This window comes from Pygocentrus nattereri, chromosome 23, assembly GCF_015220715.1.
Source record: "Pygocentrus nattereri isolate fPygNat1 chromosome 23, fPygNat1.pri, whole genome shotgun sequence".
Classification (NCBI taxonomy): Eukaryota; Metazoa; Chordata; class Actinopteri; order Characiformes; family Serrasalmidae; genus Pygocentrus; species Pygocentrus nattereri.
In genome coordinates this window covers 27223231-27242302 of record NC_051233.1, presented here as the reverse complement: position 1 = coordinate 27242302, position 19072 = coordinate 27223231, and the positions used below count along the sequence as shown (strand labels likewise).

The 19072-nt window shown below is 38.8% G+C and overlaps 1 protein-coding gene across 1 annotated transcript in view; it reads right to left on the bottom strand.

Annotated features, from left to right (window-relative positions):
• Positions 1-19072, bottom strand: part of pld2 (phospholipase D2) — a 62930-nt gene that overhangs the window by 10222 nt on the left and 33636 nt on the right. The window contains exons 3-21 of the mRNA XM_017700368.2: positions 18033-18160; positions 17541-17683; positions 16743-16836; positions 15698-15763; positions 15264-15322; positions 14314-14448; positions 13310-13420; positions 11996-12139; positions 11685-11768; positions 11231-11309; positions 9266-9376; positions 7370-7567; positions 7080-7248; positions 5919-6037; positions 5712-5825; positions 3440-3544; positions 986-1074; positions 735-848; positions 17-66 (exon numbers count right to left, since the gene is read on the bottom strand). Coding sequence (XP_017555857.1) covers positions 17-66; positions 735-848; positions 986-1074; positions 3440-3544; positions 5712-5825; positions 5919-6037; positions 7080-7248; positions 7370-7567; positions 9266-9376; positions 11231-11309; positions 11685-11768; positions 11996-12139; positions 13310-13420; positions 14314-14448; positions 15264-15322; positions 15698-15763; positions 16743-16836; positions 17541-17683; positions 18033-18160 — 2112 coding nt within the window. The remainder of the gene's footprint in view (positions 1-16; positions 67-734; positions 849-985; positions 1075-3439; positions 3545-5711; positions 5826-5918; positions 6038-7079; positions 7249-7369; positions 7568-9265; positions 9377-11230; positions 11310-11684; positions 11769-11995; positions 12140-13309; positions 13421-14313; positions 14449-15263; positions 15323-15697; positions 15764-16742; positions 16837-17540; positions 17684-18032; positions 18161-19072) is intronic.

The window sequence follows — 19072 nt, the reverse complement described above, 5'->3', positions numbered from 1 at the left end:
CAAATATGATACTTACTCTGTTCCTTCAGTCTGGACAGAATGGAGAACTCGCCACGATTCATCGTCCTGAAGAAGAAAAACAGTTCTATTTTTCATCACCGCAATGCTTTCCTGCAGAAACGATCATATTTAGTAAATACTTTAGTTAAAATGAAGAAGCCTTTATTTATTCTTCACAGCAAAAATGGTCTGAATATTATATTCTATGTACAAATGAAAGTGTAGCCTGTCAGGCTTAGTCTCCCTTTTAGCTAAGTTACAGATACAGTCACATGCAAATGTTTGGGTGCCCTAGTCAAGTGCTGTTTTGTTCACTTTTTAATAAGTTAAACATGGCATTTTCTGCACTTTTTGGTGCAATAATTATATTTGTTTGTTGAATTTTACATATGGGTAAACAAACAAACAAAAAAAGCACATTTTATGTGGTTATTCTTCAATATGTTAACCTCTGCAAATCTGGCCAGAGGTGTTATAGCTTTTGCATACAGCTTTTTGCATACAACTATAGGCCACATGATACCAGCAATTGATGTAACACTATTTTCAATTGAAGAAAGAATAATTAAATAACATGTAAAGTGTAATGAAACGTTCTCAACACTTCATATAAAACTAAATGAAGACAAGGAACAGTGTAAAATCAGCCTGAGATGCAATGAACTATAACTTGGACTCTAAAGTGCACAGTGTTTCTCACGTCTATCTTAAAGTGGCTTTGAGTGTGGGTGTACCTGTAGGTAAAGTGCAGTATCGCCTGTATGGCTCTGCCTCCTCCTTCAGCAATGTCTCCTTCAAAGCCAGGTAAGAGAGGGACCACAACAAACACCCGGTACTTCTTCTTCTCACTACACACAAGAACAGAGTGCTTAGTTTGGTTCCCCAGTGCACGGAAAAAAGGATGAGGGAAGAAGAACAGAGTGAAACCAGTATGTCCTCACACACACACACACACACACACACACACACACACACACACACACACCTGTGGGCACGTAGGATCCTCTTAACGATGGCATCTCCGATGGTGTTGTGAACGTTCTTCTCATCAGCACAACTGATGAAGAACTGATTCTGAGGAAAACAGAAATATACAGTACACTGTCAGAGACCTGTAAGGGTCACACACACACACACACCCAATATATATGTTGTTGGAAGAAAACCTTGTATCTCCAAAAAGGTAACTTTACAGGAGAAGGAAAAAACCTGCTTTACTTTTAATGTAAGTCAATGGAACCAGAATTTTTTCCACATCATTTTGGGCTGTTTCTTTTGGTCCATTCCTCATGAAATGTACACACAATGTAAAGGACAACTGGTACTTCCAAATTATTTTAAAAAACTGAAAAATGGCAAAAATGGAAATATGAGGTTTTCGATAACATGGCCCTTGGTCAAACTACGTTTTATTGAAATAGGTCAAGCACATTCTTTACAAGGAACACACTTATATAAATAATTGCTGTTTATTTGCTGAATTGAACATGTTGGGGAAAATGAAAAGCTGATAGTGAAAGAGTTATACCACATTTATTTTATTTTATTTACATGTTTTATCTTTTTCCAACAACTCAGCAAATACATATAAATTCTGCATTACAATTAGCAAAAAAAGTCATATTTAAGTTTGTCCTCTATAGGATGTGTTAACCTATTTTCACTTTTAAAAAAAGCAACAAATTATATCATAAAAAAGCACAATAAAGATAATAACAGTCTCCCAACTGACTGCAGGCAGATGGCTACAACCATTTCTGCAGGACCTTCCTTTAAAGGAGAATTCCCTAATTTTCCATTTTTGGCATAATTCAGTCTGTAACATGTAAACAAAGTCATTCAGAGTGGTTTGATTTGAAATGCTCTATTATAGACAAAGTTACTAACCCAGAATTGTTCCCATAGTGGTGTTGATAGGAACCAGACATCCACCTCTAAAAGTCCCATCACAGAATTTTATTTCACAAAATGACATTTTTTTGTTAAAGAATTTTACTATCATCAACTATATACAAACTCAGAAGACACATGTAGATTCACTGGTAGTTTTGGACGGTAAATCAAATGGCTATATTTGTGTTGTAGACATTGTGACCCCTGGTTCCTATCACCACCACTGTAAAGAAAACCATGTCTGTAAGCTTCTCTACAATAAAGCCGTTTACGTCAAACCACTCTGAATAACTTTCTTTACATCCATCCATCCATCCATTTTCCAAGCCGCTTCTCCGCCAGGGTCGCGGGGGGGTGCTGGATCCTATCCCAGCAGTCATCGGGCAGAAGGCAGGATACACCCTGGACAGGTCGCCAGTCCATCGCAGGGCAGACAGACAGACACAGTCACTCACACCCAGGGGCAATGTAGCATGTCCAATCTGCCTGACTGCATGTCTTTGAACTGTGGGAGGAAGCCGGAGAACCCGGAGGAAACCCACGCAGACACGGGGAGAACATGCAAACTCCACACAGAGAGGACCCTGATCACCCGGCCGGGGAATCGAACCCAGGCCCTCCTCGCTGAGAGGCGACAGCGCTAAATTATTTATTAAATTATTCGATTTTTTAAATATCCCTTTAATTTTGTAAAGAAGATGTTTTCCATTAAAATAACGTTTTTAAAACATCAAAGAAACCTACAATCAACACTAATGGCTGCTACTGAGCCATGATTGGCCGGTGAGCTGATCGGCTCCTTGGTTGAGTGAAGTGGTTCTTGCCGAGTGATGTCATGAAAGTATACATGGCACTGTTAGCCCTATAACTCGAGCTCAAAAATGCCCAAAAATGCAACAGCAGTGTAATATTACATGCTGTTCTGGGCTGAGAAAATGTGTGCATTTATCTGTATATTTGTATTTACAAGTTACAGTGCTGCCCTCAAGCTTCATAGGAATACATTCATTTTGGACACACGCAGGAGCGCCCTCTAGCATCTGTCAAATCTACAAGACGTAATCGAGTGGCCACCAAAAAAGCTCTGACAAAATTTTGTATGCAAAAACTGAAGTCTGTGTTTATGTCTGAGACACAAAATCACTCACTGCATCAATGACAGGGAAGGAATCTCACAGGCAAATAGCAGCATGACTGGGCCTTTAGCCACATTAGTATTTCTGACTGAACTATTTGCTTAGGACCCTGCAGCATGGACAGAACGGGCGGGCGGCACATGATCATTATGTTGGCAGCTGAATGCAGTCACATGATGACTCAGAAACAGAGAGCAGCATACAGCACTCTAACAGTAGCAAACTGTATGAGAGTGGTTGAGTGAGGACACACACACACACACACACACACACACACACACACACACACACACACACACACAGGAAGGCCTGCGAGTGTGCATCTCCCCAAGTGTTATCATGCTAATCAGCTCAGAATGCTTTTGATTTCTTCTGTGTATTTGACTGTTGTTAGTGTGGGTGTGTTGTACCTCTATGTAGATGTAATGCTGGCTGTTCTCGATAGTGCATATGTAGGCTTTGAGGATGGAGCACTCACAGGTTCCCGCTGACCAGCGATCCACTGAGCGCAGAACCTTTTAAAAGAGACAAGAAAAGGGGAAAAAAAAAGACATGAGAGAAAACAAAAAGAGTGGGAGGAGAGGAGGTAGCATAATGTGCTATTGTCTGAATGCAACATGAGACACTGCACTCTCTGGGGAGGGGAGGTGTACTGCATACCAGAAACTGAAACACTTTAATTCCCCACACACACACACACACACACACACACACACACACACACACACACACACACACACACACACACACAGTGCCGACATGGGACAATTATGTAAACCTATTCATTTGTGACAATAACGTTTATTTCTTTTAAAAAAAATGGCTAACATTACAATAAATATAAATAAACAAATTTACATCCCAATCATCAACAATAGTTTATCTAATCAATCCATCATTATATTTAATCAGGCCTGTGTCACTCAACAAATACTTGCACTGGCTCAAGGAGTCAGACGTAAAACCTGCATTCTTCTTAACTGTATTCTTCTAACAAACTTATCAAAATCAAAAAGATCTTGTTGTTTTCCATATTTGTGCTATTTGTGTTTCTTCTGATGTTTATTGACAAAAAAACAAAACAAAAAAAAAAACACACTCACGGCTGAGATACACTGTTTTGAACAATTTTCCTGCCTACTTAACACATTTGCACAGCATTGTATAAATGGTCCTCCACAAATACTGGCACCCCTGGTAAACATGAGCAGAACGGGCAGGAAAAACATTCTTCATTGCTCATCCTTTTGATCTTTTACTCAAAATATTAACAAAAATCTAACCTTAACTTGGAGATCAATGATTGAAAGAAAAGAAACAACTAAATCTTATCATGAAATAATAAACATTCCAGCCAGAATGTTTTTACAGCCCATGCTCATGTTTCCCAGGGGTGCCAATGTTTGTGGAGTGCACTGTATGTGTATATCTTCATTCTAAAATAGTGCGTATTCATTTGTAACAAGAATGGGTTTAAAATGAATATATATAATGCACTTAAAAAAGCTTTATTTCACTATATATGTACACAATATGGACAAAAGTATTGGGACACCTACTCATTACACTTACAGAAGCTTTTGACATTCCATTTGAAATCTATAGGCAATAATATGGAGTTGACCCTCCCTTTGCAGCTAGAACAGCTTCCCTTCTTCTGGGAAGTTTTCTTCAAGATTTTGGAGTGTGTCTATGGGAATTTCTGTCCATTTATCTAGAATCTATTTAGCATTTGTGAGGTCAGACACTGATGTTGGATGAGAAGGCCTGGCTCACAATCTCCATTCTAGTTCATCTCAAAGGTGTTTGATGGGGTTGAGTTCAGGGCTCTGTGAGAACCAGTCAAGTTCTTCCACATCGAACTCACCCAACCATGTCTTTATGGACTTTGCTGTGTGCACTGAGGCTCAGTCATGCTGGAATAGAACAGGTTCTTCCCCAAGCATTTCCCACAAAGTTGGAAACATATAAATGTCCAAAACGTCTTGGTCTGTTGAAGATTTCCCTTCACTGGAACTGAGGGGTCTAGGGCAACCTCTGAAAACCACCCCCATAGCATTATCCCTCCTCCACCAAACATTACAGTTGGCATAGTGCAGTCAGGCTGGTCATGTTCTCCTGGCATTCGCCAAACCCAGACTCATCCAGGCTTGTGGAAGAGGTGGCATCCTATTATAGTGCCATGTTTAAAGTCACTGAGCTCATCAGTGTGACCCATTCTACTGCCAGTGTTTTTCTATTGAGACTGCAAGACTATGCTTAATTTTATCCACCTGTTAGCGATGGGTAACACCTAAACTGAACAATTAGGATGGGTGTCCCAGTGCTTTTGTTCATTGTATATATGTATGTGTAAAGCCAGCAACATATTGCATGAAAGTTGCAAACTGTATCTCATTATGAATGTTATCTTCCATCTTTACGTATTCATAGTATCAATATGTATTTTATTATTCAGTATAATAAATCAGTATTTTTTGTTTTTCTTTCAATTTTGCTTGTTACATTTCCTGAGCTACAAATTTTTCTGCACATACACAAATGCATTTTAGCCTAGTTTGATTTCAAATTCAAGGCGCTGGAGTACAAAGCCAAAGCAAAAATAACTGTGTCTATATCTGATTAATTGCAATTAAAAAACACAATTATTTGTGTTTCTGTGCACATCCGGGTTAGGCGTACCTGTACAGATGCTTTTGCTGCTCCAGGTACAGTAAAGGGCAGGTCGTTGGCAGTAAAGTGGCTCTTGGGCAGCAGACATGGGTAAAACTTATCTTTGTACTTTATTTTAAAAATCTGAAAAACATCACCACACAGATCAGTGAACAGCAGCGCCCAGCAAGTTTTAAACAATGTAAAATTAAGTTTACATTCTTCTTGATCTCTGACCTTGGTGAAGTTCCAGCGCTGGATGAAATGCCGTGCCAGGTCCCTGGCAGCTTTCCCATGAACAACTGCTCCAAGGTCACGCCATGGGATACGTGGCACCTGTGTCCGGTCCACATTATCTGAGGAAGAAAACACATGTTTATATCTGGATCGATATTCTGCTATTGTGATTTTAAAAGTTATTTGGCCGATTTACAATATTCTCACTGGCGCATTACATTCATCTCTTTTAGTCAATGTTAAGTGACCACCAAAAATGTGCATCGATGTAGCTACAGATTGTCCATTGGTGTGACTGCACAATGTAGACAAGTGAAACAACAGAGTCCTCTAGCACAGGTGCAGTTTGACCATCGATGTGACCGCACTAGGGATGCAACAGTGCAGTGGGTCCACAGTTCAGCATGTATCATGATGTATGTATCATCAATATGTATATGTATTTGGGCCACAGTATTGGTACAGTTTTGGATATTTATATTTAAGGGAAAATAAAAACATATCACCCTTCAAACAATAAAGTCTTCGTTCTGCCTATAGAAATATACAACTTTCCATTCAGAAAAATAGCAACACGGCTGACTAGGCCTGGTTTCTGTCTTAGTAGGCTAGTAATGTTAGCAGAGGTAACTTATCAGTAGCTGTTTACCTAGAAGACTGGCTGGCAGAGTCGTGAGCACCGCTGTACATCAACACAGTGTGTTGGTGCTGGGCAAGTACTTTTTCAAATTTCTGGATGCTGCGCAACACAAACAAGCACATCCGGTGTGTGGTGGCCTTAACTGTTCTTGCTAGAGCTGGCCATTGTTATTAGAGCTGAGAGAACATTTGCTACTTAGTTTCTCCTCTCTTCTCCAGCTGGCACAACTGGACAGTGTATACTAGTACCAGTTCAGAGCATTCAATGGAGTGACCGCACAGTGTTGATTGGTATCACCACATATTAACCAATGGCACAACTACAGTGTCAAGTGGCATCATTGTAAAATGTCCAATGGCGCAACTGCAGAGTGTCTATTGGCATGGATGCACAAAGTGCACTGGGATGTAGAGTATCCACTAGAGCAGTTCCACTTGAAATCAAGTTACCACTACAGAGTGTTGGCTCATTCCTAGATTCCTCTGTGGTGGTGGAGAGAGATCTGAACTGGACCTGAGTACCTTGGAAAGGCTGGTCCAGCTGTGTCCAGTCTTTCTTGATGAAGTTGCTGTAGTCTTTGCCCAACCATAAGAGAGCATTACAGCTCAAATCCACCTCATCATGACCGACAGGAGCTTCCCCAGGATCTCCATCAGAAAGAGGAACAGTGGAGCCGTCTTCCCCTTCCATCTAAAAGAGAGAGAGAAGGTGAGAGATGTGTAAGAGATGACAAAGAACATAAAGAAAGAGATCTAGAATGAAAATAATAGCATAAACAGCAATATATGCATATACAACAACGCATCCTGACCTCTGGCACTGGTCTCGGGCTGTGATTAGCTGTTTTGGAAGGTGCCACATCAATCAGCTTGTAGCTACTGTCATCCCATCTCCCAAAGGCAAGGTCCAGCCCGCCTACAAATGCCACTGTTTGGTCGATGACTACCATCTTCTCATGATGAGCCCACAAGAACACCACAGAGGCCACGTGATCAGGGTGACGCATCACCTAAGCAAAACAAAAAACAAACACACCGGAATGTGAGTCAAAGATGGGGGTAATGCTTTCTTATCTAAACAAACCTTTCATGGAATAAACTTCCTTAAGGCAAAAATGGAAGCAGAGCTACTCCAACTCAAATGTGAGAGAGTGAGAGAGCGAGAGAGAGAGAGAGAGACAGAGAGACTTGGAGACTTCTAAGCCTAGGTATTATTTATGGTTGGTAAAATAACACGAATTTAACGGTTTGTTGAAGGAAAATAAAAGAATCAAACAAACTAAAAAATACGAGAAGACTCTTCGGATTTCAGAAGTGCAGGTCACTTATTCTTCTTGAGCATGGAGAACGCTTCCCAAAGGCCTTCGGACAACACTCACACAGATACAGGGTTTGTACACATAATTTATACCCTCAGCAAGGATGGGGTGGTCTCACCCCACCCCTTTTTTGTTATCTCCTAATCTCATTATAACACCATTATGTCCAAATTGATGCCCATACGTCTAACGTATGGAATCATTATGTCCAATTATGGAACCACATGGAAACCATCATCTCCAAGTCCGATCTGTATCATTTTTAAAAAAGACATTGTACCAGGCACATCCTAACACACCCTAGCACGGTTGCTGGTGTTTTTCCATCTTGGCCATTCAGTCTTGAGAAGTTCATAAGTTCACTCGCTTCCTAAAAAGTGTTTTTTCTTCCCTCTTACGCCCTACTAAGGAAGCTTGTTTTAGGGCACTTATTCCAATAGTGTTATCATACTGAGAGGCTTTATCAAATGCAGTCTTATGCAAATGTTTGGGCATCCCTGGTCAAATGACATGTTTTGCTGATTCTGTAAGGAAAATAACTGAACACATGTCTGCAATTAAAGCATTAAAACGTAAGGCCCTTAAAGGAGTTGGGAGAATGGCAGAATCCAACATAGGCAACAAACTACCAGCCTTACAGGACATCCACCAGTCCCGCTGCCTCAGGAAAAGGCAGCATTCACCCTGCGTACAGCCTGCTTCTGAACAAGCTGTGATGCTGCGGGTCCTTCCCCAACTACAATTTCACTCAGTCACTTATTAAGTATCATTATTATTTCATATTACTGGATAATGGATAATAACACTAAGTCACTTTAGTCACTTTAAAATGTATATATTCTTCGCAGATTATCCCTTGTTTAATATAAATACATTTGTACATAGCAGAGAGGTTTTCTTTGTATATTTTGTGTATATTTAATATAGTTCAGTTCCAGTATTTTCTTTGTATTTTTGTTTTTACTGTATTTACTTTCCGTAGAGTGATTACCTGATCACATGCATTTCAATGCATAAATGTCCTGACATGTTTTGCAAATGATAAATAAACTTGAAACTTGAACTTAATCCCCCCCAAATATATTAAAATAGAAATTGTGCACCAATATTTTCAGAAAAATGCCATGTTTAAGTGTGTAGAGGATGTGTTACCTTATTTTCACAAAATAACAGAGCTGTTCAAACTTTATAACTGTAGTAAAGTGTAATATAGAAATCTCTGGTCTGTGATGTACCAGCTGTAACCTAGGCAGCTCTACAAATATGGCCATTAAAGACCACAGTAATTATGATAGAACAGGTAGGACGCTACAATGCTGTGGATCTGCGTGGAAGAACAAGGTAAAACCTTATAATGTAGTGTGGTGTAGTGAGATGCAGTGTACAGACCTTGATGTTTGGGTGCAGATTCATCAGGGCTCTCTTACTGTAGTCACTGTTAATGCCCAGAGCCAACTCCACCTCCTTATATAACAGTATGCACACCTTCACCCCCTGCTCCTGAGAGAGAGAAAGAGAGAGAGAAATATAGAAAACAGAGACACAAAAATGTTTGGTGTCTGAGAGTGTGTTCCCAAATAGTTTCTTTTAAAGGACTCAAGAAGCACAAGCAGCCACAAATGACCTCAATTTTTGGTGTTTACATAAGCAACACATAAAGGGGTCTCAGCTCTCTTTTTGATGCTGTTTAACATTAATGAGATCTCAGAACACTTGATATTCACAACTCAACTCTTGAAAATCAGTGATAATTTATAGGCTGTGCTGTTAAACTGCAATACACAACACAATTGACTGGCTGTGCCATGTTCAAAACCATGGAAAAATTGCTATTACGCCAAGCTGCTGTCCACGGAATCATCTCTGAAATAATTTTTTATTGAGCAAATATTATTATATTATATTATATTATATTATATTATATTATATTATATTATATAACTGGCGACCTGTCCAGGGTGTATCCTGCCTTCCGCCCAAAGACTGCTGGGATAGGCTCCAGCATCCCCCCGCGACCCTTACGGAGAAGCGGCTTAGACAATGGATGGATTATATTATATTATATTATATTATATTATATTATATTGCCTGTTTAATAAAAAAAGCAACAACAAAAAAACTCATTTTGAATGATGAATTACAGTGAATTCACAGGGAGTTTCACTGCACGTTGCGTTATGCCTTTTAATATAATGTGTCATCACTGCTGCTTCTTCACAACAGCACAAAACCATGAGCACCCATTTTCTTTTGGTTTCTTTTTACTGGAAGTGCACAATGAATTGTATTTTAATCATTAATTCGATAAATACAACGGCCTGTGATAATAGAACACAACTTCACACATGCAGCGCCAGAGTGATGTCATCTTTTGCTGATTTTCTAACTGAATATATATTAACATATAAACACGGCATTTTAAAAATGTTAAAACGCCATTTCTATTTGATTATTTCACAATAAAGACAAAAAACAAATCTAATGCTGATTGTTTTCCAGCCTTACAGAGCAAAACACGTCTTCACACCTCTAATGTAAGTAGTATAGGTATTTCATTTTTATTACCTACAGTACTGAATGTCACTTTTGTAAGTTTGCACTGTTTGCTATTTGCTGAAAGCAGAGCTTACTTGGATGTCTGTGTCACACTATTTTAATCAGCAGCACTTCTCATATTGCCTTTCTGATCTCCAGCAGTTTTATCAAAGAAAGCTTTTCATGCCCATATCGTGCAAGCTTAGTATTTCATAAGCACTGTAATATTAAGGCTGTGTATCTGTCATAAGCCTCCTAGTTCTTCAACCAGACTTCGGCTCTTTTCTTTTGCATAATTTAAGAGGAAGTGTACAAAACGGCCCAGATGTGAAAACAGCCCAAATGTGAAAACATCCAAGTGTGAATAAGCTCCAAAGTTTGCTTCATTTCTTTTGACCTGGAACTATGATGCTAGTGTAACTAAGCACAAGTGTGGACAAAACTTCAAGATGATCCACTTAGATGACAGTTAGCGTCCTGTGTTAAAAACCCCTTAATTCTATTTCAAATTAGTGATCAATTCAGCACAGTTGGAGTCAGCTCTGTGATGATTAAGGTGCAGTATGATAACTTCCATTACTAGTTAACAACATTAGCACTGTAGGTCCAGCGCAAACCTAAAGAAGCAAAGACACCAAGCACCTCATGTTCAATTGATTTTGTCTGAGGTGAGAGAAACGTTTTTGGCCATCTTGTCTTTTTAGCCGTGAACATTACTGCTAATAAATCAGTTCAACAATTGTGCATCACAGAAGAGGGGGGTGAAGAAAGTAGGGAAGGCAAGGAGTGATGGGAGATGTAGTGCAAAGTTCTCCTTACTGCTTTGCGTTTGAGGATCTGGTCCAGACGCCAGTACGTTCCTCTGGCGGGACGTTTGAGGAAGACTTCAGGGCTCAGCCTGAAAGAAGAGAGAGAGACAGGAGTTAGCAGGACTGAACTCCACCCAATGCATCCATTTATTCACAATGAGGATGGTGACCTCACTGCTCAGCAATGTGAAGTAATTAAAAGCTGGACAAGAGAGATGAAACCAAGCTTTGAAAATGAGGAATGAAGGATAAACCCCCACAGAACATGTATCAACCATGATGTAGGAGCACTAGATTGAGAACTCCCTAGTACTGGAAGAAAACCTGCACCGTGATGTTGAATCTTTTCTCAAAACTGATATTTCTGCCTGTCTGATGTGAATCCATCACACTGTGTTCACACAGTTCTGAAAAACTCAAGGGGACTGAGCAGCTAAATGACGTGTGTGTGTGATGATACTGACCACCAGTCAGTGATGAAGATCTCCTCCTTCGCTTTCTCCAGAGCATCTGCCACGTCCGAAAAATAGCCACTGCCGTTCACATACCTGCCAGTCAATCAATAAATCAATCAATCGGTGAAGACGTTTTAACTTCAGCAGTGCTTTTTGTCAATCGGTCACTGATTCAAGCACTGAACTGACCAATGAAAATGTTGACCACAAATAACAGGATTCATAGCTTTTGATAGTACGATTTAAATGTGGAACAACTTTTCATGTTTTAAATAACTGGATGTCAATTTGTTTCGTGCAATGTGGCCACGGACACCCACCATTTAGTGAAGGTGTGAGGTCTCTGTGGGGCGAAGCCATCAAAGCGGTGCATCTGGAGGAAATCACAGCGTTCAGACAGACGACGAATCTCATGACTCCACCACTGAGCTTGCCTGTAGCTGTTGCACTTAATGATCAGCTTCCTGTAAAACACAAATATACATTACAGCTCATGCATCCTTCTTCCCACTAAGACACTCTCCTTAATTCATCAAAAACGCATCCTTATTCTGAATAACCCAGGATGTTACAGTAAAATCAGTGCCATGTGGGAGACAACAGTCCACTACCCATCCTGTCTGGTCTGCTGCAGTCACAAGATCTGCCTTGACCCTTACTGAAAAAATGAGGGCTCTTTAATGCAAGATATAATAGCAACGGTTTGTGTTGGGACATTTTCTGCAGTTCCACATTACATATTTAGTAAAAAATTCAAATGAAAAATTCAAATTAGAAGTTAAAATGTGATTGAATTCATTTTGACACTCAAACCAAGAATACATCGTATACAAAGTAGTATACGATGGCCCAATCCCATTTCACTACTTGCCCCTACCACTTAGTCTTCAGCCCTCCGTTTTGCGCGTTTACATCTAGGGTTAGGGTGTCCCAATTTTTGTTGAGATAGAGGGGAAGGGTGAAGTATTAGGGCTACATGACCCACCAAACTGAGTATTCTCTTAGTTTAATGATATTTCAATGCATTATGGTCATTTTCTTCATAACAAGCATGAAAATAGCTAATAGCATCCTAATGTCTCGGTAGCTAGCTAGCCAACTTTCCTCTTCCACCTTAAATAGTCTAGCAGTTCTGACACCTGAAGCACCAGAATGTAACTGCTGCACCATTTAAGGTGGAACAGGACATTTCAAAAAAAGAAGCTGGCATATAGCTGACTTCATCTTCATATCACCACAGAACTAGGGTGGGCAATAATAAATAACTGTCTTATACCCCCTCTTTGAAAGCAGATGATACCCTAATTGTAACTAAAGCCCAGCGGTGAAGTTGTTGAACTTTATCCTTCTCTGCTATCACTGAAGACAGGCCTGGTTGTCTACAGAGCACAGTTAGTAGCCTGTTAATGACACGATGTAACTCAGTTCCAAGGGGTTAGGGTGACCCTCATAAACAAGGGGTTGGGGTAAAAAGATGAAATGGGATTGGGCCCAAGTAATATAAGTAGTATAATAGTAGTATATATAAAGTAGTCTATAAAGTGTAAGATATGGACCCTTTAAGCTCAAATGTTTCTATATTTTGTTTGTTGCATTTCAATGTGAATTTTCAACGTTACATTGTTTTTGTGTACCTGCTGAAGTTTTCGATGCACACTCCATGCTTGGTGTCGGTGTAGCAGCGGCCCACCAGAACCTTCAGCTCAGGATCAAAGAGCAGCACGAACGACACCAGCCCAGGATCTCTGATTACATGATCAATAAAAAACGATTAGATTCAATACCTACACCAACATTTGTGACTTCTGCTGCGAGATATTAATATGTTACAGTATATTAGAGCCGCCAACGGATAAAAATAAATAATTGTGACTAATTTTATTTGTATTTTTTTTTTTTTAGTATTTGATATTATTTATTTTCTCCCATTTTTTGTCACTTAAAGACAGATTTTGTTAAGGCTGTGAACATAGTTTACAATTTCCACCACTCTTCCTCCAGTGAGAACAGCAGTGGCTGCATGTTCCAACTGTGCAGTGAACATTTCTATGTCTAACATTAGAATCATCACGCATAACCGTATGACATTTAAAATTTGATGAAAATATGTCTAGACTAAGCGAAAATTTGTCAGGAGGAAAAGGTTTCAAAGGAGAAAAAGAGGTGCTTATGTGTGCAAGAACAAACTGTTCTTGACCTTTCTTTCCCCACTACCCCTCTAAGCATAAAGAAGTTGTTAAAACAAGATGAACTGCAACTTCGCCTCAGGCAGGAAGATGAAGGGTGGAGAGGCTTGAGGCTGGTGGAACTGAAGAACAGGAAAGGAAGGGGAGGGTGTGGGTGCAGTGGTTTAGGCACCCTTGGTGAAATTATGCCTAGTTGATATAGTCTGTTTGAAGGGTCAAATTAGGAAAATGCTCGAATTACGGCAAAAAATTTGAAGCGGCATTCCTAATTTATCCTGTAAAAATATCTGACAGCCCTAATATATATAGGTACACATTCATTTCATTTTATAGAAAATTAATGTTTTTTTTTTTAATAAAGGAAAACACTCAGCATTCATATTTTTATGTGAGTACTGAAGAGATTCATTGATTCTTCAGAACTGTCCTGCATGAGTGTGTTTGGGTCAGACCTGGACATGTACAGCAGGAAGGAGTCTTTGACCACCAGCCAGCGGTGTGACCAACGGAAGCAGAATTGATGATGGCCGAAGCAGTTGAGGCCTTGAATGCGGTGTCCTCCTGACCTCTTCAAAATAAAACCTTCACTGAGACACAAAAAGGACAAAACAAGAGACACGAGTGACCAGAACGAAAAGCAGTCGTCAAACCAAACACATGCAGACAATCCTAGTAGCACTGCACACAGTACTGCTCACTTTACTGCACACAGTATTGAAAGAAATTTTTTTTTAAATTATTTATTTATTTAAATTCAGCCCATGGTTGAATCTAATTCTGCACATTTATTTGATACAGGTGAGCAGAAACACACTCATTTGCAAAGATCTTTATTCAGAAACATATGTAAACCAATGCTCCTCAAAGCAATCAGCGTAAAAAAAAAAAAACAGTTTAAAACTATTTATCATGGCAGACAGTTTGCCAGCAAAAACACAATATAACATTAAAATAAACACTGAAAACTTTTTTTTGGTACATAAATATATTTATATAGTAGTTAGAAGAACACAAGCTGCACCCCAGCCACTGCATGGATTCATTGAATTCTATAAGCTAAACACACACATATCAAATCACAATGTACGGTTCATTTATTTATGTTTTTCGAATGTTCTTGAACCCTTAAATGCTTACCACCCCAATGGAATAATAGTGAAGACATCAAAACTATGAAATAATACACATGGAATTACACCAATCAGAACTTTTGGCCTTATTTATTAACTAGGATGTCTCTTAATTTCATTGATTGCTTTGTTGGGAAACAACACACATACAGCTGTAGGTGAAACTTACTCTCATAAACCTAAAGCTGAACCCAAGTGAAAATCTACTGATCTAACATGAACAGACACCACCAAACACACTCACAGAGACACACTCGAACTGCTGTACTTACAGGCCTTTGGGTCCAAGGTCTTTGATAAAGGAGAGAGGACTGACCGCAAGGAATTCCAGCTGAAAGAACAAGGAGATAAAAGTTTTCTAATAAAACTTTGTATTATGTGTGCATGTACAGGGCTCAATTATCTAGGCAGTGTTATTATTAATAGTGTAAAGCAAAAAAAATATAAATAAATGTTGAAATTATTATTATTATTTGTACTAGCAGTACTAGTAGTAGTAGAAACAGTTGCATCAGATTTCTTTTATGTTATGTATTATATAGATTTTATGTGTCATATCTGCTTCCCTGGAAAATTAAAAGAGGTAGATCGGAAAAAAAAATGTTAATTAAAAATCCACTGAAATTTCATTGTAAATATATACATTTTATTGGAAAATATAACTCTGGGACGGCACTGTGTCCATCTGAACTATAAGCACGTTCACCATGCCATTGTAGTTCCTGCAGAACGTGTTCTCCAGCAGGCTGTTCAGATACTCCTCCAGATATTTCTGTAACACAAATGTTGTATAATACAATATGAGTCAATATAAGACCACACAATTACAGTAAAACTCTACCATTAAAAAGTTTGTAATCAGTGTTTTCAAGAAAACTAATTTTGCTACAGATGAATATATAACTATTCTAAAATAACAGGTTTCAAATACTAGAAATAATTACTAGAAAGCTGTAAAAAAAAACCTGTATAAAACAGGCTCGTCAAACTGGGGACCTTCCAGGCCAAAGTCATGCAGAGATTAGGGTTTACCCTCATCTAATACTCCGAACTCAGTTCAAGAAGACCTTGCTAATTTGTTGATGAGCTGAATCAGGTGTGTTTAATGAGGTAGTGTGTTCAAGCCTGCAGTGTTCTGGCCTGGCAGGACTGGAGACTGACACATGTAGTAGATTTTAAAATAACAGAGAAAACCGCATAAAATTGTGATAATTAAAAAAAGCTATGTAAATTTGAGAATGAAGTGAACATGCATAATAGATCTATTTTAAAAATGATCAAAAGAACAAAAATATTGTGAAGAAATCAGTACAGCATGGTATTTATCATTTAATAATGTCTTGTTGTTCCTAGAACACTGAAAAATATTGTTTAGCTTTTGGTTTGTAATATTTAAATCTGCACTAATAAACATGCATATAATATTTAAATCTGCACCATTAAACATGCATATAATATTTAAATCTGCACTATTAAACATGCATATAATATTTAAATCTGCACTAATAAACATGCATATAATATTTAAATCTGCACTATTAAACATGCATATAATATTTAAATCTGCACTATTAAACATGCATATAATATGTAAATCTGCACTAATAAACATGCATATAATATTTAAATCTGCACTATTAAACATGCTATGCATATAATATTTAAATGTACATTGTCAAAGTATAAAATAAAATGTAATTCATGTAATTCCAAATGTTTAAATGGCAGTGCATGGAAATATTACTGTGTACCGGTTTGCTGGACGTCCTCCTCATCCTCTCTGTGCCATGTAGAGTGGGCATCTCCTCACTCATGGTCTCTAACTGCTGCCTCTGAATGGCAAACCTGACACAAACACACCCACGCAGAGTTCTGAATCTTGAAACTGGAGTGTTTCATAAAACTTTATCCAACTCTCATTGTTTTTTCCATTGGACTGGTACGAGATACAGTGCATTCCAAAAGTATTCAACCCCTTAAAAGCCATCAGATTAATCTGGATTACAAGTAGCACTTTGATATTTCATGCTGTGTCATAATTTTAAAAGACTGGCCTTCAAACTGAATGAATTTAAAGTGGTACTGGTTTTATGTAAGGAAATATTCTGTCAAAAATGACCTAACAAAAACCTCTGTAGTATGAATGCACCAAGTTGACGAAAGTTACTGCCCTAATGAGGACACCAAAACTGTGAATCACACACAAAAAAGTTCACCTTTCTGGATAACCCTTTAATTCAAGAACCAATGGCCAGACTATGTATCTGAAGGATAGCTGTGAAAATAATGACTAAAGAGCATTGTAATCACAGATCAAGGTATATGCATGCACACAAAAAGTAAAGGCCATAAAATAATATTGAAGTGTTTGGATACCACAATGTTGGATCAACTATGAGAAAAAGGAAGTAGCACTAATCTGAAGAGTTTCAATGCTTATGCTCATTTTTTTAAACATCTGTTTACAAATAATGAATTTAGTACCAGAGTGGAAAGAAGGGAACACTACTAATTTGTGCATGCGTACGTATGTGTCTATGTGGACGCACCTCCCAAGGGGAAGAAACTGCAGCATCATCTTGTATTTGTACAAATCCCTCTGCAGCTCCTGAAAATGCTTATATTTCCTCTTCACTGTCCAGGTGAACTCACCATGGGTCAGGCGCACCGTATACAGAGTGCACACGCGCACCTGCACACACATAGCACAAATAGCACATGATACACATAAACCTTTTAAAAGCTCAAAAAAAGCTTAAAACACACTTTTAAGTTCTATGGGGGTCACCACGATTAAGTGGCACCACAAGAAGTTAGAGCTCTTGAAAAGCTCTGACTTTCCGAGTCAGAATTGGTTGAAGTTGGAGGGACGTTGGATTTTTCCCCGTTTAAAGATCAGAAACTTCTGAGTTTCCACTTGGTCATTAATGCAGCAAAAGCCTCAACCTTTAGGCTCTCAAAAACAGAGTAGGCAAAGTGATGTGTTGCCATCTCATAGCAAATGTACATCAATTCTGGATTAATTAATAAGTCGCACACACCTTGGAACGAGTAGTGTATCTCTCAGTGTTTTCCACTTTGCAGGTGATGGGTGTGTTATGGAGAAATGGAGATATTCCTTCCTCCTTGAGATCAACCAGATGATGCACCACGAAAAACTTTCGCAAATCTGAAAGAGGAACCCATGTACACACAAACACAAACAACAAAACAACTCAGTATCCGATATTTAGCATTTAAAGCAATGAGCCTGCTAGAAAAAAAAAACAAAAAAAACAGCACAGGCCAGCAAAATCAGCATGTGCTGCGTTTTGGATGGTTGTATGATGGTCAGCAGAAATGGAAGTTAACATGCTTGTCACCAGCAACACCAGAAAGTGTTGTGTGTTGGATGGTGGCATGATGGTCAATCAGCCTAACCATGCTGGCTGACCAATGAAATCAGAACCAGATCAGCATAAACCAAGTTAGACCAGCAGACCATGTGCAGCAGCGTAAAAGTTTGGGAGCACATGCGTCGACCTAAATGATGAGCTAACCTAACTTTGTGTAAATAGACCACAATATAGAAATATGTCCACATATGCAGTCGTGACTGCCGTTTTTCTTTTTTTCTGAATTCATACAAACACTTTCATTTTATAGTAAATTAGTTTGGGCTGGTTTACGTTTATGAACAGAGGCCTACAGATCAACACAGTAAAGGAAAACTCATTTGTGATCCTGAGTTTAAAGCCAGTTTTTATTCAACTTGTAACTAATTTACAAAGTAATCTGAAACTGAAACTTGCTTGTTTGTAAAAAGTGACTTCAGAGCCACTCGGTTCTCCCTGATGGAAACTGTTACTTCTGTACTTTTACTGAAGTTGAGGTCTAGAGTAAGGACTTCTACTTTTACTGGAGTAGTATTTTACCTCGGGGATCTCTACTTTAACTCAAGTACATGATTTGTGTACTTCGTCCGCCTCTGTTTTTTCCAGCCAGAAATGACACCCATTTTCCCCCTTACAACAAATGAACTAAAGCAGCAAAGCCGTGTTTACTGTCTGACAGACTGTACAGCTTTGGTTTGGCACTGAAG